This window comes from Anoplophora glabripennis, unplaced genomic scaffold (genome assembly GCF_000390285.2).
Source record: "Anoplophora glabripennis isolate ALB-LARVAE unplaced genomic scaffold, Agla_2.0 scaffold3, whole genome shotgun sequence".
Classification (NCBI taxonomy): Eukaryota; Metazoa; Arthropoda; class Insecta; order Coleoptera; family Cerambycidae; genus Anoplophora; species Anoplophora glabripennis.
The window spans coordinates 219,628-242,259 of record NW_019416486.1 but is presented as its reverse complement, the minus strand read 5'-3'; the positions used below and the strand labels follow the sequence as shown (position 1 = coordinate 242,259).

Sequence of the window (22,632 nt, the reverse complement as noted above, 5' to 3'; positions counted from 1 at the left end):
GTAATCAATCAACTCTGGTTTTCTGTAGTTAATTAACTAGAGCAACATTCAGTACAATCTTGGCACCCCTTACATTACATTGTTTATAGTTTACTGCATGTAATCAAACTATAGGTATGTTGTGAAAGAAATATAACCAAATAAACTTTTTTTATATCAATACTCAGGCTCTGGCCTAGATTCTAAATTAAGCGTCAAATTGTCCAATCACAAAAGTGCCAGTAAGAGACCACAAAATAGTGTCACGCGTAAAACAAAAAATGTTAAAAATAAATCCTTGCAAAAAGATTCAGTCGAAAGCTTCAGTAAAAAGTGCCATCGTGATCGGATGTCAAGTAACCGCAATAGAACGTGACCTGTTCAATAAAACACCACATTCCAAGCTTTAAGTAAAAAAGAAAAATTTTAAAACGCGCGTTATTTGGAAATTATAATTTCCTCAAAATTGCAAATTCTAAGATTTGTTTAAGTGAAAACTTTTGAAAAATTATATTCGAAATTTAATAACACACAACTCGGCATGGTCTACTGTGATTTTTTTAATCATTAAGGAGACCGTTTTTATAAAAAAGTGTTTTCTACAGACAAAATATTTGAAACATTTAATATCTATTTATTTTATAACAATAACTTTATGCGATTTGCCTTCCTTCCTTACAGAATAAGTGACACTTTATTTGATTACAATTACTGAACTTAGATTGTATTTCGTATTTTTATTTTAAATGTGACAAATTAAGTGTAGAAGTTTACTATGAAAACAAGGAGGCATTTTGAGTGTTGTATGTAGAATAATATCGCGTTATTAAATTTCGGACAGAAAAATCAGCATTTCCAAATTGGCAGCTAAAAAAAGACTCAGAATCTTTAATTTTGAAAAGAGTTTTAAAATATCCTGCGGTCTAATTAATATTAAATATTAGAACTTCATTTGTTTTTTATTTATTGTGTTACTGTTATAAATTGTATATATTTGTCATTTATCATAGATCTAGAGACTCATTAGTTGACCTTAGTCACTAATTTCATCTAATAGTTAATTCCAGCGTTTTTTTTATTTGATAGAAAAACGCAATTCATTGGATTCGACGATTTTTTCAAGGATACAAAGTGAAATTCCCTCTGATATTTAGCCAAACTCTTACGTAACAGTTCATTATTCGTTTATCTCACTTATTGCAGCGCAATGAAACTGACATTGAATGAAAAGTGAGATTATATTATATTAAATTGAACACCGACAACTGGCGAATTTAGTTTACGAGTGGCTCAAATTCACTTCAGTGCTTTATTCGTTTTTTGACGTTGCTGCTGCATTGCACGGTGAATTTTTAATGTTTATGCATCGTACGTGCAATAATCGTGAAAATAAATTTTACTATCCCATTAAAACAATCAAGGCAATTATAGTTTTGTTGGACGGTGTAGATATGAATTAAACGCTGTGTAAATATTCGTTACCTCGCGCGGTATTAATGTAGCATTATTTTCATCTTTATTCTGTAAATGTTCCCCAATCTTCATAGTAGTGTGGTTATTATTTAGTGCTAAAAGAACGTTTCAATTCTGCAGTATAATACTGAATGGTAAGGATAATTTTATGAATATATATATTTAATTTTGTTTAAAATATGAAACTATTGAATATGAAAAAATAATTTATATTTACTTCTATTATGAGCAGGAGGATGTTTCTAAATATTTTTTAAATGTCTGGAAATCTTCACAAAATTAGTACTACTCGATAAATTGTACAAGATTTCGCATCGAAAATGATCGTCCCGGTAACTTTTTCATGTTTGTCTTTGGAGAAAAAATGTTTCGAAGCGGCGGTGGCGGTTCAACCGTTTATTTTATTTTGAGTTGCGGTTTTACCGCAACATATTCTAATTCGTTTTTTGTGATGTAGAATGACTTTTCCACTTCTAATCCGTTTTTTGTAAAGAGATGGATTTTGTCACAGAATTGTACGTTATACTATACTTATGGTTTTTCGATTACCTATAACCCAAAAGTATATATTTTTAAACGGAATATCCTAAATCAGTTCTGTCGCAGCGGTTTAACCGCTGATTTTATTTTGAGTTGCGGTTCTGCCGCATCAAATTCCAACTCATTAATGTGATGTAGAATAATATCTCGCATGTATTTTTTTTGTAAAGAGATGGATTTTGTCACAGAATTAAGTGGCTACGCTATACTTTACGATACATTCTGGGTTTTCCATTAAATATAGCGAAAAAACACATTTCTTGCACTTTTAGGTTAGATTATCTCGAAAACCTGATGTGATAGATCCAATTCGTTTTCGGTACGTCTGAAATGTTGGTCCAGGGGATAATATTGAGACATTCTCAAGCTCTTCTACTGACAACTGACCCTATGTCCCATAGGGCATACTTTACAAGCGTATGCTAATTATAGTAAGATAACCTATATCCATAATTCTCAGATTATTCTGAAGATAGTCCAAATCATATATCCCTGGGACATAAGTGAGATATATAGAGGATATCCTGATTTGTAAGATGTCTTTCGAACGTCCTATAGCTAGTTAGAACCATACATCCTTGAAACGTAGAGATGTATCCCAGCAGATATCCTAAGGTATCTTTAAAACATGTTTGTGTTATTTGGGATGGATATTCCAATGTGTAGCTATTGTTATTATTAAATTTAAATTAAATAATAATAAAGTAAAATTGGTAGAGCTTAAACCTATAAAAACATATTAGAAACATTGTTCTATAAATAGGGGTTCCATTTAAGATCTTGATGAATTCTTTTAATTCTATGACAGTGATTTCATCTCACTAGCCCCGAAGAAGATTGAAACGTTGGCTTAGCCAGAACGTTAAGATCCTTATTTCCTTGCCCTATTCCGACTGTAGGTTCTCATTACATTATTATTTGAAGAGCGCGAAAATTATTTGATATTTCTAAAATATTCAGTGGCGTCGAAATTCTGTGATTGTTGATGTCAGTGACGCCCAGTATTTTCGCCATTAGTTGACATAGTTGCATAAGATAGAGGTATGTTCATAAATATTTTTCAATAAATTTAACACACTGTTTCTCTTATATTTTTTAACGTCACTATATTTACCCGACCTTAGTTTTATGATCACCATGACTTACTCTTTTGCTTAGTAATAAAAGATAGGCATGTCATGTAAAAAGTATTGTTAATGTTTCATAAAACGCTAAGTCACTTAATTGGAAAGACTCAACTTAATAATTTGTGGGAGTAGCAATTTCAAATGTATATATGCCTACAGGAAAATAGAAACGTCTGATCGTTTCAAAGTCTATCTGATCTAAATTTAGCGACCTGCTACCCAACCACAAAAAGCATTTAATATTTTTTTAGTGGAAAAAAATAATTAATATATACTGCTAATGGTTTTCTCAAAGTGAGTTTCATTAGTACTGGCAGACGTCTCAGATCTGAGTTAATTCATACAATTTTAACTATTTTTGGCACGTCTAAAAAAGGATTACCTACTTTAAGTTTTGAAGTGTTTGATTTTATTCATCTTGAAAAACTGTAAGTTAATGATAGCATTTAATTGACATAATTGATAACTAATACCTATAACATATCAAATTCACTCTACAAATAGGTACGTTGTCAACATATTTCCGTTCCTTCTTGTAAACCTGTTCAGTGCTGTGCTAATTATTACATATTCATTAAGCAAAATTCGATTTAATAATTCGATTTTTTTAATAAATACTAATAATCTAAGTAGAAATCTAAAGTGATAAGGTCAGTTAAAAGAGTAAGCTATGCAAAATTATCTATCCATATGTGTATTTTTTTATTTTATTATATCACTTTAAAATGATATTACTTGTGTTGGGTAATTTTCCACTTTTTTTATTAAATATAAAGATTTAAATAAATAGTTGCAAATTAAATATGGCATATTTACCTATTTTCAAGGCTTATAACTATAAATAATATCAATTAACATATACAGGGTGTAGCGTGTGTAATTGTATAATATAATTATTAAACTACAGCTTTCTGACGATATTTGTAATAGAAAAGTTTTATAAGAAAAAGTTCTATTTTTGCGTTTCTTTTTCGTAAATTAAAGTTCAATTACGCTGAGTTACGTGCTGTAGACCAGCCGCGTAAACAAATCGTCGTTGAAAGATGGAAAGATACTTCTCAATTTTTTTTAGGATTTGCACATGGGGGTGACGTTGTGGCCATCGTTCCCGGTACAACCTAGTCGCCGCGAGCGCATTTTCTGCTGCACCATACACTAACACCATATCAACACGTTCGGAAATACTAAATGCATCGTTTTCTCGGTTCATTGTAAAACTAGTTTGTGCACAAACTAAAAAATTAAGCAAAGTAAGAAATAAGAATCTCGTTTTTAATGTAATCGGCACGCTATTCTTATTTTTTTACTTCTTTATAAAAATTACATTGTCACTATCGCGGAATTACAAAATAAAAACTTTTGTCTGGAATCTTTCACTTTTTAACACTGATGGGTCGATGGACGAGGCTTAATAATTAATAATTAAGTAAATAATGAATTCAATACAAATACAAAATCAGTTGACTGCACAAATTTTTTGACAATATAACCTAACCTTCTTTTAGTATTACTAGTATTAGATTATACCTATCGATTTAAATTATAAGGTTGCATCTCGGGTCGCATACAAACATTTCCAAAGTTTTTAATAAATAACACAGGGTCGGCCTTCATTTTCGTTGAATAAATGAACCTTAATTTACAAAAAAAAAAAAACGCGAAGCTAGAACTTTTTCGTATAAGATTTTTCTATTACAAATATCATCAGGAAGCTGTAGTTTAATTTTTATAGATTATACACGTCACACCCTGTATAAATGGTATTTTCTAAAACAAAATAAAAATATTAGAATAGTGATAATTGTTTCTAATACTGTTCAAGAAGCTGTAGTTTAATTTTTATAAATTATACACGCCACGCCCTGTATAAATGGTATTCTCCAAAACAAAATGAAAATATTAGAATAGTAATAATTGTTTCTAATACTGTTAATAACCACTATACTAAAGAAAGGGAACAAAATAAATAACTAATTTAATTTGCACTATCTAGATAGATTGTGCATGTTAATAATTACTTTGAGTAGGTACTATTTATTTTCGTTGCTTATCGTGGACATTAATTTTTAACATTACGACAATAATGTAGGTATGTACATTATTGTACATTAAGAATATACCCAAATATTTACAATTTCTTTTTTCTTTGTTTCTGTAATCCATGAAATATACGAGAATATTTTTTATTAAATAGTTTAAGATCTGCCCTTGTTGTTCCCCGTTTATGCAGTCACCATTGAAGGTGCTAACAGTGTAGGACGGCGAAACGTTTCAAAGCACCACAAAGCCTATCCTGAGAACAAGCACAATGTAAGTCTGTAACTGGCGGTGACCAGGTACCAACATAGGCAACAGCATAGCAACTCCAAAAACTACTTTAACTTACTAGATTGCAGTGAAGAAGAATTAATACTAAAAGAAATATAGTTATTTACGTAACAAAACTGGAAAGTAATGTGGTGGGAAGAAGCTTGCTTGAATATACCTATAAATATTTTTTCGATCGATATCATAATACACACTAAATTTTGCATTGCAATTTTTTTTAATAATTTTCTAAATACCTACTAGATTTAACTGCAAATAACAATAACTATTTCCAAATAGCACTTTACCTGTTATAAAATATAAAACTGCTGATAAAATTGCTGATGTGCGGAGGTCCTAATTATAAAAAACCTTGTCTAAATAAACGATTCAGTGATATTCGCTTAGGCTTTAGGGTTACTGACTATCAACATTGTTGTCTTATCTTCGATATCATTCACCTCCACACGAACGAGCTCCTCGCGGCTCTACCAGAGGTCCTAAATCTCAACTATTTTCGAATATTACTAAATTTCTGTTTTTACTTAGTTTTCATGATAAACCTCTTTTTCATAATTAGTTTGAAAAACTTTTGTGTCAGCATGAATTTGAGCATTGAGTAAGCTCCATAAGCTCGAAGAGGTTAATTTTTCCAATTTTCCAACAAAAAGAACTCCTTTACCTAAATTTTTACAGTTTGTTTTTGCAGCATAAACGCTTTGTATGTTGCGTTGCATTCATGACTGATCCCAAAATTTCTTCTCATTTCTAATACGAATAAAATTTTAATTTTTCAGAAAAATGAATTCAGAGATAAAGCAAATAGACAAGATCCTGCTCCCTAAATATCTGGGAAGCGAGGGGGAAATCACCAAGTGCCACGTGAAAAGGCTCACAGCAGCAGGAGAAAACTATGGAAGCCTCATGTTAGCAATCGACGTGACTATCAGAAACGAAGACAGTGGTAAAGAAAGGGTATTGCACATCGTTGGAAAAGCTGTTCCTCCTAACGAATTCATCCAGAAAATGTTTAAGAGTCCCCTGACTTTCAAGAAAGAGTTGGAATTTTACAGAATCATTGTCCCAACTTTGCAGGAATTCCAACGAGAGAATGGAATAGAGAAAGTTATGGATTTTTTTCCGGAGTTTTACGGTGGAAGAATGGGGATGAATCCCCACTCGGACGAATTTGATGATAACGCTGTGATACTGCTGGAGAATTTGAAAATGAAGGGTTATTATTGCGTCGATAGGACAATAGGTAATTTTCTTAATTATGTTAAAGGTATTACACTACATAATAATTATTATTATAATAATTGAAACACTAATTGCTAGCTAATGCTAGCTGTTTGTAAAGAAGTGAATACCTGTTTTTCTATATACTGTGAGATTAAAAAAATGTCACAGTGTTTTTTTGAAGTAGGTATATATCAAGGTGTAACTTAAGTACGTAAAAATATCGAGGAAGATGATCGTATGTACAGGGTGTCCCAGAACTACTTGTATAACGGAAGACCACAGATTCGTGGACTCAAAATAGGCAGATTTAGGATAATTCATCTATATCCGAAATCGCTTCGTTTGGCCGCTAAATGGCCCCAAAAATAATCAAAATCGATTAATACCTATTCGAGTTATTTACAAAATTCTAAAAGTTTTCACCAACTTTGAGGCCATCTAGGGGCCAAACTAAGCGATTTCGGATATAGGTGAATTAGCCTAGATCTACCTATTTTGAATCCATGAATCTGTGCTCTTCTGTTCTAGACGTTATTCTGGGACACTCTGTATATTTTCATGGAGTCACCTTGATATCTCGCTCACCAGATATCCGAATAATTTGAAACTTTGGTGGTGAATATATACATATAGAGTGAGTAGACATAACCATAGTTGACTGTAGAAACGTCCGATTCTGAGATGGAAAGAAGGGGGTCGATTTAAAAAAAAAGTATTAGCGATTTTTTAGAAAAAAAACTAGTAAGATATTCTTAATCAGCCCCTTCGTACAAGATTACATCGTTGTGGGTTCAAAGGTGTTTGAGATGTGGGCCGTCGATAAACAATTTTTTTTCAACTTAAAATAATTTGTATCTGTAAAACGTGCTCTCAAATGAAAAAAAAATCTTTATTTTTTGTTTAGAATAATGTATTGTACTGTTATGAAATGATTCTACAACAAAATAATAATTTTTTTAATAAGGCAAAAATTCTAATTTTCATTTTGCAACAAACTTAATTGACTCCCAAAGAATATGTATATGAGTTTATGTTCATAACCTCTACGACATTCTCTGCTAAACACGCCATTATCGCGAAAATTTCTGTTTGAACTACAGTGGAAAACCTCCCCAGACCTGTAGCTTTCACTCCATCTGGGAGTCCGTATATTTCTGCACACGTCTCTTTGGGCTGGTGTCGCTTTGATAACTTTTTTATCGGAAACATACCTCTACTGTAACGTCGCTAAAAAGAACCTGTAACTGTAAAATATTTTTTCTATCTATCTATTTATTAACTCATCCAATGCAACAACTTTTGTCCAATAAATCTTTATAAAAAATAATAAACCTCACATTTTTATCAGGTATTTTATACCATTTACAGTGATAGAATATTTTGGTATTATAATTATTTAATTAGTTACTAATACTAATTAATTCCGATTTTGTTTCTTCTTATTTGAACAACTAAACGTTTCGACTTCTGTTTCAGTGGCGGAAAATTTAAAATTTTTGAATATTGTTTTAGTATTATGTATTAAACTGGTTAAAACTTTAGCGCTCACTTTCGGAACCCTTTGTATAATTGAAACACTGAAAATGTAATATGCATAATTCAATTGTCTTCATAATATGTTCTCAGGAGAAACATATACATACTTATGATTACACTTTACATATAGGATACTCGTTGAAGTGTAGCTATGTCAAACATGATTTTCTAAAATGCACCTATTTTGTTCAAAATACCAGCAGTACCATTTTTCATAGTTCAAATGCCTTGAATACAGTACTTAAATATCCTATATTTTTTCGTAAAATGAAAATGTACAGCCTTGTTCGATTTACCATATAATTTGCCTTGAAGTACAAACATAATTACAAAAATGAATGGCGTGTCTTCCACAGAACTCAATCGAATATAAATGTGTGATTTTACGACTTAATTATGCATTGCACACGTCAAGGTTGTGACTGATGAGTCCCAAATGTTCATCAAAACGCTACATAGTGCTCATATATTTGTTTCCATGAATATTTCCGTGAATGCCTTTAATTAGTACTAATAATGTTAATACGTATATCGTATTTGCAGGCATTTTTTAAATAAATTTTAGTTTTTCGAAGGGTTTCATCCTATTTTTATTTTATTGAATTCAAATTACTCCTCGTATAACTTTAAGTAGAGAAACTGACAATTTTTAATATAAAATCAGATTTAGTTGAACAGTTCGACAAGTTTTGAATTCACTAATATAATAATTATTGCTTACACCAAATTATCTACTACACCTATTATTTATATTTTAATAACACACATTTTTGTTGTGGTTGATATGTGGAATTTCTCCTTCTACATATAGTGTTATTTTAAGCAACAGGATGTGGGTTTTTAAGATAATTACTAAAAACTAATGCTTACTATGACTTTTCAAACTGGCTGTTCAACGTGGTACAATTATTTGCAATGACTTTTAGCGTTTTTTAATAATTAGAAGATAATGTTACATCTAGTTTTAATGTTAAGTAAACACAAATAATAACAGTAATAACATATGTTTTAAGTCCAGAGAAAGTTAGCTTTTTTTTTAAACCATTATATGTAAATTCCATTTGCTTCTAATATAATATACACGTAGGTACAGATTTTCTTGTAAAAATAAGTGCAAGAACAAATCGTTACACTATTGTTATACCTACTTATCCTAAAAGATAAAGTTTAACATTTACATTTTATTTACTAATTATATCATGACTGATTGCCAGCCACAAGCTTTCATGGAGAATTAATATTCATGGTTTAGGTTGTTCAAGGTAAAAAATTTTGTAATAACAACTTTTTTGTAAATGTTTCTTAAACAAGTAGTAAAAATATTGTACTTATAAGACAGATCAACTTTGACATTTGTGGATGTTATCGCGTACAACCAGAAGAGATAGACAGAAAATACTTAACTTCTGTTGAGCTAGATTTTCGAGAAAAATTGCACAGCGAAAACCACATCAGGAGATGTACAGGGAGATGTTTCTCTTTGGTCATTTTCTAAGACGTCGAGTACCTAACTTGTTTATTTGTTAATATTTTTAAACCTCTAGTCTAGAGAATTTCTTGACTAAGTTTTCAAGGTAACATCTAAGTGGCGTAAGCGATTTTTTCTATAATTTTCGGTTTTTAAGTCACATCCCAAGTTTATGCGTTTTTAAAATGCACAACCTATATATTTTTCTATTTTTATGCAACTGCATGTTACTAGTACTTAATGTAAAGATATAAAGAATTTCATGCCAGTTACTAAGTTTGAAAATATCTTTTATAAATTTTGGTTTTCAAAGCCTACTTTGGAAAAGTATACAAACATTTCGTTGCTTTGGAAATTTTAAGGGTATATCAAATTTGGCGTCATCTTCTTCTTCTATTGGTTGGTTCTAATCAGTCCCATACCACCGCGGCCTTATCAGGCCTATTGTGTGTCCTACTACTCAGTCCTATTCAGCAAGTAGTTTTGTCCTTTTTACAAAGTCCAAAATCTTGTGGAAGTGAAACCTTGGAAGCATCTTGTCGAATACCATCTCCAGAGTTGGATCCGATATAGATGTGTCCATAATCCTGGAATAGGGACTATTTTTTACTTTGACGCCTGTATCTTTTTAAGTATCAACTTTATGATAAAATGTTTTAGAGTATAGGATTTGCTATTGCTTCATGTAGTTATGGGGCAGCCTGTATATTGGATTCTACCAAATTTCACAAATAAAATAGCTATTCAACATCTCAAAACAGATTTCCAGTGGCAAATTTTTTTCAAAAATCGAGACTGTGATAATTTAATTACTTTCTTTATCTCCTAAAAATGTAGAAGAAGCTCCCCAAAACGTGTTAAAATTGATCTACTATCAATTTTTTTTATTTCAGGTTTCGATTTAAATGCGGCGAAATACATTTTGAAAAATCTGGCAATCCTTCATGGTGTGCCCTTAGCTTTAAAACTGAAAAGGCCAGAAGAATTTCAGAAAAAAATTTTGCCTCACATTCATACTATCAAATTATTTGATGGACTGGGAGATGATATTTTAAATGCTATGGTAAATATTTTAATTTCGTTAAACTTCGTTGTATTTGATAGAATGTACACATTAAGTGTGATCTACACGTTAAAATATTTTTTATTCTTCCAGATTGACAGCTTTATTAGTATAGCCAAAGAAAACGAAGAATGCCTACCATTTATACCAAATATGAAAAAAAAATTGTTAGAGTCATTCAACTTGTTAGAAAATCCTATACAACCCAGAGAACCATTTAGTACACTAATACATCTAGACTTTTGGGTTAACAACACCATGGTCAGAACTGAAGAAGGTAAAGTTGTTGGAAATAAAATAGTAGACTTCCAAATACCAGAATATGGATCGCCTGCTAGAGACTTGACATTTTTTATATTCGACAGCATCCAAAATGAGGTGATTGTGAAACATTACAATCACTTAATAGAGTTCTATCATCAGAATCTCATCGATACACTAAAGCAGTTCGATGTGAATACCAAATCCTTCTCTCTAGAAGCATTCAAGGATGAAATAGACTTGGCAATGAAGGAGTTTGTTCGATTGCAGTGTTTCATCATGCTTAAACCGATTTTCGCCACACAGGATACGGTTAAGGAGGTCGAAGATATGAGTTTGAATGACCTGAAAGAAAATAACGTCATTGCTCAGCCACAGAAAGAAAAGTTATGGATGTTGGTGAAGGAATTTGGGAAGAGGGGATGGCTTTGATTGATAGTTAGTTGTATTTTAGAACAATTTTTAAATAATTGTTTGATCACTCTAGTTAGAGATCCCACGTTTTAGAAAATAGCAAATATTACCACTTATTAGATAATTTTGAAAAACCTGATAATTGCTTTAAAATTTATTAATGAAAATTATTCCAATTACCATGTGATACACCTACCTATATTAATTATTATACTAGATTTAGGAAAATTTTAAATATAATAAGAAGACTAAATGTGTACCTGCGATGGAAAAAATGGTGTTTGCAGAGCAATAAACAATACTTTATTTCATAGAAAGAAAAGTAACTGTATTTTACTTTCATTTATATATAAACATTATGTATTTAGTTGTGAAAAAGAAAAAAAAGTATTTCTAATTATAATATTTTATTTGCATTATAACACATTTTCGTATGCAAAAAGCATGCAATATACTTATACTTAACATTTAAACTATGTGTGCTACGGTGCAATTCATTCTATTACAAATCCTGATTAATGCGGACTTATTTTTTTTGTCTTTTATAATATTTTTCTACAAAAATTTCAAGCCAGAATATTCCAAAAGCTAAAGCTACTCCCATAGCGAATAAGATGAAAACGGAATGACAATCGTATATTCTGACTGACTGAAAATTGCCAGCCTCATTGTAGCACCTGGGTCTTATGGAAACACGATTCTTGATTCGGTGTTGCAGACCTCGTTCTTCTACCATAGTTAGTCTAAAAAATCACGATTGCTAAAACTGACAAAATTTAAAATACTACAATATGCAAAGTGTCTCGCATAAGAATCGGCACAAAGCAGGTGCTTGTAGGGGTGCTCAAAATATTGCGATTTATCCAAACTTTCTTATACAGAAAAATTGCACCCAGGCAGAGTTATAACCCTTCAAAGTTAGGCCCCAACTCTTTCTAATTACTTATCTTTTATCAAGTTATCAGGGATGGGCGGGTAGACAATGTCGACGTAGACAATGCAATTGTCTACGCGTAGACAATGATCTAGATGAAGACTTAATTTGGAAGAGTCGACAATGTAGACAATGTCGACAATGTCAATAATAAAGAAACTCTCAAAACTAGAAAAAGGTGTGTGGTAGGTATGTACCTCAAAAAAAGAATTTCGTAAGGCTGTAACTCGTGATTCTTGCAAAAAAAGAAAAATTGAAAATTTGGAATTTGGAAAAGTAGCTACCTATCACAACCATCTATAAAAAAAATGTATGAACCGAGTACAAAAGATCAAACAATATCTGCCGAGAATTCACGAGAAAAAAAAGTGTGTCTCGCTTGATGCTCCTCGATAGTTTTAGGTCAGGTCAGATTGACCAAATTTTTTTTTTCTATAAAATCTCTAAATAAAGATATGTCGCATATATTCTTTAATGAAAATTTTATCATTTTTAAAGTCAGCAACAATTTGGAATATCTGATTAAGTTTTAAGAACACTTTGTGTAGATATTTTAGTTTAGTTAGAACACGTTAATTTTATTTTTTCTAAAGGTGTTAGAGTTACAGAAATTAATAGAAAAAAATTTTATTAAATATTTCTACTAATTTATAATATAGGTACCCTTTCAAAATAATTTTTGTTTCAATCCTAGATCATATTATGTAAATATATAAGATCTAAGATTTTAATACAGATCATATAGAGCTGAGCTTTTCAATAAACGATAAATGGTAACATATTTCTGTAAATATTTGCAGAGGCACAAGATAATGTTTTTATTGCATTTTCTCAAACTAAATATTATGTGTATTTATTGGTATATGTACCTCTATACATATATGAGTATTATATGTATTCCCTAGTTTTCACTTAATGAGGTCACGAATGGAGACACAAATTTTAAAATTAAATAAACTGTTTTTTACTGACTGTCTTAATTTATATATTTATATAATTTTTTTTATAATTTTTGTTTTAAAAAATATTAAAAAATATATATTAAGTATACAAAAATGAAAGTTTTCACTTTCTTAATCTTAACCGACCAAAATTATAATTTGGTTTACGTCCGCTCATTTTATGTTTATGTAAAAACAGCCAAACAGAAAAAGTTGAGTGATGAATTGAGTACAGCACAAAATAGATCATACGTAAATGTAACGCAAATATAATATAGGTTAGATTAAACTGAAATTAGAGCGTAAACTCCGCTTTGTCTACATTGTCTACATAGTCTACGTTGTTTACATAGTCTACGCGAAGTCTACACGTAGACGTCGACAATTAAAGTCGACGCGTAAACGCCCATCCCTGCAAGTTATATTTATTGATACTGCAATTATTTTTCATGTCATCACGTGTTTCGACTGGTGTAGATTAGACAATTTCCTTTAGCGTTCCCCAAAGGAAATAATAATATTTTTTTTTAGATTCGGTAATCGCAGTAGCGAATCATAGGAGCAATAATTATTTGCCCGCCATATTCATTTAGTTGGAAACTGCGTATTTAAAAGATCTCTCACAAACCTAAAATTAGTTTGAAATAAACTGACATAATAACTCGTTGATCTATTAACAAATCTAGAATTTTTTTCTTGTGTATGGTAGAGCTGCAATAAATTGCTTCTACCGTAATAATTCTATGAACAGAAATTCGCAGTTCACCAAAATAAACCTGTACTAATTTGCGGTTCATACTCACTTATCGGCAAAGTGACAGGTAACTTTGGTTAAATTAAAATATTTCGATGCATTTGTTACTTGTCGGTTCTTATGAGGGACTCTATGAATAATCTCCTGCATAGGTCTAAGATCCGTGAGTAAATCGTACATGACATAGAAAAGCAGGAACCTGTTTGAAATAAAGTGAAATGAATATACTAAATAATAGGGATAATGTTTCACTGGACGTAATAGTGTCCACTTATTATTGATAAAATTAAAGAAAATTGACGAGAAGTCAGAAGTTCACTTCCATCACCTAAAATTCAATTTTAATGAAAAAATAGTCCTACGCCTACAGTCGACAGAAGAAACGATAGCATAATTAAAATATTTGAAATAATACATTTACAATTACTCTTTGTTCTGCCACCAGTCGTTGATAGCCTCTAGTTCAACTTCTGCATTTTAATCTTGATTTTTTAATTATTGATAAAAAAAGCACGGTTCCTTTACTTACATGTCGTTGTCGGATACGAAATTCTATAAATACAGGGTGATTCATTAACAATAGGAAAGTCGAATGCTGAAGATACTACACGTGAAATGGTGACCATTGGCGCAAACATGCCTTATCCGAAAGTTGATAGTTTCGGAAATACAGGGTGTTGAAAGTTAAAATTTTAAATCGTTTTTTTGCGATTATTCTGAAAATATGTAGGTAAGAACTTGAAAATTTGTGAAACTATATTTTTTTAGGCGACAAATAAGATCTGTGTTGTAATTTCAGCATTGTTCATAGAGGGCGCCACTTATGACCAATTTTACCGAAAATTTAGTTAATAACTTTTTACCCTGTATGTCTAATATGAAACTTGATTCAAAACCTGAAAGGTTTTTCCATTAATTGTGTACTCTTGTTTCATTTTGGTATCTCGATCCGCTTTCGAGAAAAATCGATTTAACGAACACTATGTTTTGATAATACGAGAAATTAAAAGCGAAACAAACCAAGTGATTCTTCGTGTTATTACAACAATTAACAATAAAACAAATGAAATTCGTAATAATGATTTAAAGTCAGTGTTCGATGAATCCACCATTGACATTTACACGTTTTCTGACAGATCTTCGAGTTTGAAACAACATATTGACATTGCGTTTGACTTCGTTGGCAGCGATTTGTATTCTTTGCCACAACTCTTCACACGAACCAATAGATTCTTCCAAAATGAAGAGGATTGAAGTCCGGACTTCTGGGTGGCCAAGTAAAGATGCTTCCATGGCTTGAAGAAGTTGTTCCACTTTATTTAAGAAGAGACATGTAGTTCATGCATGCACGACGGAGTTCCACCGCATTTTTCTTGGCCAGTGCGTGCATATTTAGATGCAGTTTTTCCAAATCGCTGGATTGGCCATGTAAGAATTTTTGATTGGCCATCCAGAAGTCCGAACGTCAATCCTCTTGATTTTTCTATTTGGTCTCGAATGAAATATGTAGTTTACAAAGAATCTACTGGCTCGTGTGAAGAGTTGTGGCAAAGAATGCAAATCGCTGCCAACGAAGTCAAACGCAATCCCAATATGTTGTTTCAAACTCGAAGATCTCTCAGAAAACGTGTAAAGTGTATCAGTGTCAACGGTGGATTCTTCGAACAATTACTTTAAATCATTATTGCATATTTTATTTGTTTTATTGTTAATTGTTGTAATAATACGAAGAAACAGTTGGTTTGTTTCGCCTTCATATTATCAAAACATAGTGTTCGTTAAATCGATTTTTCTCGAAAACGGATCAAGATACCGAAATGAAACAGGAGTACATAATTAATAGAAAAATGATAGCTCTTTCAGGTTTTGAATCAAGTTTCATGTAACCTACATATTTTCAGAATAATCGCAAAAAAACGATTTAAAATTTTAACTTTCAACACGCTGGATTTCCGAAACTCTCAACTTTCGGATAAGGCATGTTTGCGCCAATGGTCACCATTTAACATGTAGTATCTTCAGCTTTCGACTTTCCCATTGTTAATATTTATTTTCACGTCATGTGAAATACAAAGTACCAACCTAGAATGTACGATTTGGTGTCGGACATTAGAACGAAACATCGTTTCGATTATAACATTCTATTTAAACAGCAACAAAAAAAGTTTAATAGAACAGTAACCTGTTCTAATAGAAAATGCTGTTTTCCTAGATGGCGAAGCAAAAAAACGCAAGAGAATAGTGTCCTGTTACATTTTTTATCACTCATGCCCAATGTAATAAGTGTTAAGTAATCAAAAGAGAAATAAATATTTTCTAAGTGATTTTTGACTATTTTTTTAAATTTTTTAGAAAGTAAGCAGTTACTAAGGGGAATTACTGTATTTACTGTTGCACTAAGTGATAACTGTGCATCTACGTTTCTTCCTTTAATTAACTATTACCAAACTTCTAGAGTGGGAAACAATTGCCCCCTTGCCCCCTTTAAACGACATCTAGAAGAAAGAGAATCTACTAAATGGTAGTTAATAGAAGCACCTAAACATTAATAGGTGCTCTGTGATAACTTTCTTCTAAAATTAACAATTAGTTAAGGTTATGTTTTAGTAATCCAAAAAATAGACTTCATTTTTAAGAAAACAACTTACCCGATTTTGAACAGCTTTTTGTACTGCGATGATTTTGGAACTGTGGGTGACATTATAGTCTACAACAAGTTCCAAATTTAAAATTTTGTAACGGTTGAAGAAAAGAATACCTACGTTCATGTAACCAGGCAGTTCTTGTATTTTGCAGATATCATAGTTCGTATACGTTTTCAAAATGTAGTTGTAAGCTGGTCCAAGTATTACTTGGAAAGCAAAATTTCCTTCTTGAACTTTATTCAAACCGTCTTGGAGTGAATAAAAGCGATTTGGATAGATTTTCTTCCTGTAAAGATCTCTTAGAGCTTCGTCTTTGGTGGACTAAATTGGCAAACGCAATACGAAAAGATACAAATAAAGCGTTAGAAGTTAATACATTTTTATGAAATTTTTTTTTTTTGTTGTAGCTAATCAATATACTAACCTCGTAATAAGCCATCGTGTAACTGAGATTCAGTCCACCACATTCAACTCTACTTTCTACCAGGTGTCTTATAGAAGTGATAGGTTTGGTGGACTGTAGCAGAACAAGAATATATGCAGAATAAGCTACATATAGGAACATGAAGGCGGTAAAAAATAGAAATATTATAGTTCTTCCAGAATATGTTGAGGAATCCGTCATTGTGCCTACAAAAATTGTTCATTTGGACCCAACGAACTCTGAAGATTTCAGTATATGTTTTTTATGAATTCAAGTTTCTGAAGATGTAAATAGATATTGAAAGGTGCTACTTAAAAACTAATAACTTTTACTGAGTACTGGTATAAAACAAACTCTCTTAAAATGCTATTATTTATGTATAGTGGTATTATGATTTAATTAAAATTACCTTGTTGGCACACAGCTTCTAATGAAATTAGAGTGATATCGCTGAAGGTATACTTACAGCAACTACTTTTACGGTTCTACAAAACAAAAATATTTGTAAGCAATGGCAACATAGTAAAGGCAAGGTATGGTTATATTTCAAATGATGCAATTTAGTTCGACAAGAAAATTAAAAAAAACTTTTTTTTTCATTTTTGTTTCAATATAAATATTTACAGATGTAAATAAATAAGTACAAAAAACTGAAGTGATTGCTTGTTGAAAATTCAAATAAAAATTCTCAATGGCTCAAAGCATTGATCAACGTATATCTATCTAGCTAAAAAATCCTCGATAATCTTTAATTCTCATATTCGAATCAATTATGTGGTTTCTCAAACCTTGAATATCTTGCAGATGTCTTGGTTTTTTAAACACTTTAGTGATAAAGTGTTTAAAAAACCTCATATTAAAAAATCTATAGGATTTAAATCGGGTATCCGAGGAGGCCAAAACTGAGGTTCACCATAGCATATCTGACACTAAAACCTGAACTCTGACACCTAGAGGTACATTTTCAATAAGTAGGTACAGGAAGTACTTCGATGAATGAGTGTAATTCCGGTGACAGAAATTGAGGGCCAAGTAAACGGTCTAATTCACACATTAAGAGAAAACTGTTGTTGGTGACGAACTATAATTAAGACTTGTTGATTTTCTTCTATCGCTAATTAAATTAATTATCGGTTCTCTTGAAACATTTGCTTAGTCTGTAAATATCTATGTCGAAAACTCAAGATCCTTGCCAGAATCTCTTGCTAAAATGCAATAGGATGCAAAAATGTTGCAGTAAAAACGCAAGGAATTGGTATATGTGAAGGGATATAAAAGTTCTTTTAAGACCATGCGGTTAATTTAAGAATAAGGCAGTTTTTTTAATATAGATGGTGCTCGGCTCTTCAGTACCAAATTCAGTACTACTACTAAAGTTATAAATTCATTATTTATTTGTTAATAAACTATTACAATTACGAAAAAATAAGAGAGATTGAATATGTTTCCAATGTCATCTTAAATTTTTCGAATTTATTCACTTACATCCTGTATATAAAGTTAACATTTTTTTTAAGTATACCCATGTTTCTATAAGTAGGTACGTAAATATGTGAATGACGCTAATGAATCATAGTTGGCGACAGTAGAACACTGTTAAAAGAAGTAACTAATTTTAGGTGCCCTCCACTTAGTTCTATTTCTGTCTATTTAATATCTTTTAGACATGTACCTTCCAATTCGCTGTAGTAGAACGAATATAAACACAGAACATATTGTTTACATTTCAACTATTTATTTGTTCTCCAACAAACTTACAAACAGTGCATGAATTTAATAATTAACTTGAGACAATGTAACAATATTCATAGACTTCTTCAGAATTGTTAATTAATAATTTGTATTTGTTTACACAAGAAGATATTGATATAAAATTTTTCCTATAAACTACTACTAAACAACAAACCATATTGAAATTTGGAAGTCGATTTTTGAGAGGGGGCATATTTACTTAACAACATCTTACCATATGTTTGGCTTCCCAGTTTAGTAAAACATACAAAGAGACAGACAGAGTGCCCAAAATAGCCAGAGAAGATATCCAAACTTTGCCCGTAAAAGTCACATAATATATGTTTTCGATATAAGACATTGCTGGCTTTTTTAAAATAAACTTTGTTTTGGTTGCAAAATTTTCGGCAGGTTTTATGAAATCAACAATCGCATGTCTTTCCTCCGAGAGAATCACATAAATACCTATAAAATATTACAGTGAACAATACATTTATTAAACTAGAATAAAGCCTACTTATATCACTTCTTTCTTCGTATATATCTTCAACCATTCCATCGAACTTTCCAGTTGTACGATTCAGGTAACCGTAGCTATCAAAAATTTTTAAAGAATAGGATGCATTTAGGTATTGCATGAGATTGTTGATAATAGCCATGTCTTGGGAAAAATAAGGTTCATCCTCTTGAGGCGCCCTGGAAAAAAATATTACGACTCGGTGATTCTGCCTTAAATGATTTGAGGCCTTAAGTAGGTACAGATGTTTTACTGTGAACTGGTCTCATTAAAAAAAAATATGCTCATCATTCTTAAACATTTTCAGTCTCTTCTACTGTACTATTCTTTTGATAAGAATAAACAGAAAAGTATACAAATCTTATTTCGTTATTTTCCTAAATATATGAAGAATGCACAATTATATGTTATATATATATATATGTGATAACTTTCTTCTAAAANTATATATATATATATATAGCTTCACAAAATTTAATACACAGTTAATACCTAGATTCAGTACTTAACAAAAACATGTAAGAATTTCTATATTTCAATTATCGTTACAGTGTTATATTTTAACAATTCAGCGGTGCTTTATTCCTATTCGATATATGTAGGTCTCTTTTACTATGTATCGTCGACATCTTCTGCAACAACAAAATACTGTAAAAGTTCGTTGTACCTTAGAAAGAAAAATACAGGGCGAACGTAAAGAGTCGTACTAATGGAACACTGAAATGTGGATTTGTGACGTCTTTGTTTTATACATTTGCACTTTTTGTGTCATATCGTGTTTTTTATGATTTAGAATATAATACATATAATATGCAGTAATTATACCTTACAAAAGTAGAGACAATAGACTATAAAGTATAAACTAAGTGTACAACTTAATATAAAAGATATTGTAATAATATTAAATATTGAAAATAGAAACGTTTGACAGACAGAAAAATGTATTTATATTAAAAAACCAATTACTTTGATTCTTTATAGACATTTTCATCAAATTCTTTTCACATGTCATCAAAAACTTCAGATTCGTATTCAGTTGATCCAAAAACATAACAATAACAGAGTCTGATAAGAACAGACTTAACACAAAGAAATTGCCCCTATTCGAATTTATTATTCTTCTTAGATTATAATTACATATATTTTCGTTTCATTTGTTTACTTTTCTTATATTAATCTCCTTGAAAATAATTTTATTTTTGTCAACATATTTATTTAATTATTTTTGAAAATGTATTGTTTTAAGAATATTAAACAAAATTATACACCAGAATTGAAATAATGTAGGTACTGCTTTATCGAATTTTGTATCACTATGTAATGTAAATGTAAATGTTTTTGCCTAAGTTTGCGCGTTTTCCTGTGCAATAGGTACCTTTTATAATTTTTTATTACTGGAGACTTTCCCAAGAATTTCAGTTGCATCTGAATGCCCATTTTGCTGAGTAGTTATAGAATCAATTAGTTGCTATCGAGCTGTGAAAATTTTACTTTCCTACATTTTTTGTTCGTAACATAGGTAACGTTTTTATTTTCATCTGCAAAATTTCTATTAGATTACCAATCACTGATAACAGAATACCTATATAATTATTATTAAACTTACGGGATGTCGTCAAAATCTTTGAGTTTAACATTTTCTATATTATGGACAACTGCACTGACTGTGATATGCAATTTTCTGAAATCTCGACGCCTTTTTGCAAAACTATTGCCATCGTAATACAACCGTATTCCCGTGTTTTCGGTCCAAATCCCATAGTTTTCTACAACTAAAAATAAGCTAGAAATAAATGTCTAACATACTTATCCCATAATTTAAAAGTAGATACCTATTTATAGGTAAATTTTACAATTTATATTTAATAAAGTTATTAAAAATGAAAAAGAACTAAAATAGTCTTTGATAATTTTACTGTCAGAACAAAAAAAGAAAAAAATATAAAGTCTTATAAATCATACCAAACCGTACCTATGTATCGCATTTAGTCCTTTATATTTCTAAAGATGAAAAATAAAAAATATGTTTGATCTATTTTCGTTAAGACATAAACATACATCTGGACAAAATCGTAGGTATTCGAAATTCCACAACGTTTTCGCTGATAATAACAGACAAAACAGAAACAAATAATTAAACTAAAATTTATTAGAACATTTCTTTAAGAGTGAAAATAGATTACACACGTATAGATATAAATGTAGAAAATATGGATATAGATTCGTTGTTATAGACATAAATAAATATTCTTGCATTTACTATTTTCAGAAGACAATAAAATTATTTATTTATTAATAAATGCATGTTTTGTACATAATTATTATATTTTACTTATTAGAACTAAGTACTTACTTAAGCTTTCGTTTTCTTGAATTTTATAAGGTTGGTACAAATCTATAGATTCTTTTCCAAAACTAGCTACGACAACTTCGCTCATAATAAGCAGTGATAGTGAATCTAACTTTTTTAAGAATGTCGAGTAATCAATGACATTCACAAGAAAAAGGTACTTTAATGGGTATCTAAATAATTTCCTTCCATTAATCTGCAAAAATATGAGATGTAAAAGTTTTATTTATGCAAAAAATTTCGTTTGATTGATTTGTAGTCTATAAATCTATGGGAACAATAATTCATATTATAATTTGAGTGCAGGTCTTAGGCGCCGACTAAGGGGGAGCTGAGGGGCTTGAGCTTCCATATTCATATGAGCCCCCCCTGAAATTTTCATAACCCGGCGCCTATGGTGTAGTTAATACTTACTTTTGCCAATATTTCATAGTCGTTGCAATTTTTAAAATCCATTACAAACCAGTTTTCTGTGGACATGTCATTAAAGAACAATTTCATATTGTTTTCAAAAATTTTTCTATAAAACGCAATTTGCTTAGGTTTCTCTGATTTCATATTAGTTTTGTGAAATAGTTTAACTTTACCTGAAAGTTATATAATGTCAGTATAACAAGAATATATAGATTATATAAATATACTTGTTTTCCAACAGCAGCTAATGGTAATTCTTGTGTTTTTATTTTTAAAGAAATCTTCAAGAAGCGTCTCATTTTTGTGAATCCCTAAACAATTAACATTTATGAGGTGTATCACACTCCAAACTGTCACAAGTTTAAGTTCAAGAATTTTCATAGTAATGTTCTATATCACACTTAGCAAACCCGTTACTATACCTAGCAGAGTTGAAATATTAAGTAACGTTTCACTACTATTTAAGCAACGATTTTTTAATACCGGCAATTTAAAGAAATGGGGTACTTTTG

The 22,632-nt window shown here is 30.7% G+C and overlaps 2 protein-coding genes across 3 annotated transcripts; one reads left to right on the top strand and one right to left on the bottom strand.

Moving 5' to 3' along the window:
* Positions 1-1,189: 1,189 nt before the first annotated feature.
* On the top strand, positions 1,190-11,711 carry LOC108917905. 2 transcript variants are annotated; one of them, XM_023454693.1, is made up of 4 exons: positions 1,190-1,586; positions 6,224-6,687; positions 10,566-10,735; positions 10,829-11,709. In XM_023454693.1, exons 2-4 carry the CDS (start codon positions 6,228-6,230, stop codon positions 11,426-11,428), a joined length of 1,230 nt encoding a protein of 409 aa, XP_023310461.1. In that variant the 5' UTR covers positions 1,190-1,586; positions 6,224-6,227; the 3' UTR covers positions 11,429-11,709. The 2 variants fall into 2 exon arrangements, with proteins under 2 accessions (XP_023310461.1, XP_018580235.1); XM_018724719.1 differs by lacking the exon at positions 1,190-1,586 and adding an exon at positions 3,446-3,547 and having other exon boundaries at positions 10,829-11,711.
* Positions 11,712-11,866: 155 nt separating this feature from the next.
* LOC108917896 lies at positions 11,867-22,173 on the bottom strand. The gene is made up of 10 exons (XM_018724710.1): positions 22,121-22,173; positions 21,710-21,902; positions 20,963-21,128; positions 19,357-19,535; positions 19,075-19,304; positions 17,518-17,593; positions 17,109-17,314; positions 16,802-17,005; positions 16,688-16,746; positions 11,867-12,153 (listed from the first exon to the last, which is right to left on the bottom strand). The coding sequence occupies exons 1-10, from the start codon at positions 22,160-22,162 to the stop codon at positions 11,937-11,939; spliced, it is 1,572 nt and encodes a 523-aa protein (XP_018580226.1). The 5' UTR covers positions 22,163-22,173; the 3' UTR covers positions 11,867-11,936.
* Between the last annotated feature and the right edge of the window lie 459 nt (positions 22,174-22,632).

Coding starts and splice junctions, on each gene's coding strand:
- LOC108917905 (XM_018724719.1), top strand. CDS start 6,228: ATGAATTCAGAGATAAAGCAAATAGACAAGATCCTGCTCCCTAAATAT. Junction 6,688..10,565: donor TTGCGTCGATAGGACAATAG/GTAATTTTCTTA, acceptor TTTTTATTTCAG/GTTTCGATTTAAATGCGGCG. Junction 10,736..10,828: donor ATGATATTTTAAATGCTATG/GTAAATATTTTA, acceptor TTATTCTTCCAG/ATTGACAGCTTTATTAGTAT.
- LOC108917896 (XM_018724710.1), bottom strand. CDS start 22,162: ATGGATTTTAAAAATTGCAACGACTATGAAATATTGGCAAAA. Junction 21,129..21,709: donor TCAAGAAAACGAAAGCTTAA/GTAAGTACTTAG, acceptor GCTTATTTTTAG/TTGTAGAAAACTATGGGATT. Junction 17,006..17,108: donor ACACGATGGCTTATTACGAG/GTTAGTATATTG, acceptor TTGCCAATTTAG/TCCACCAAAGACGAAGCTCT.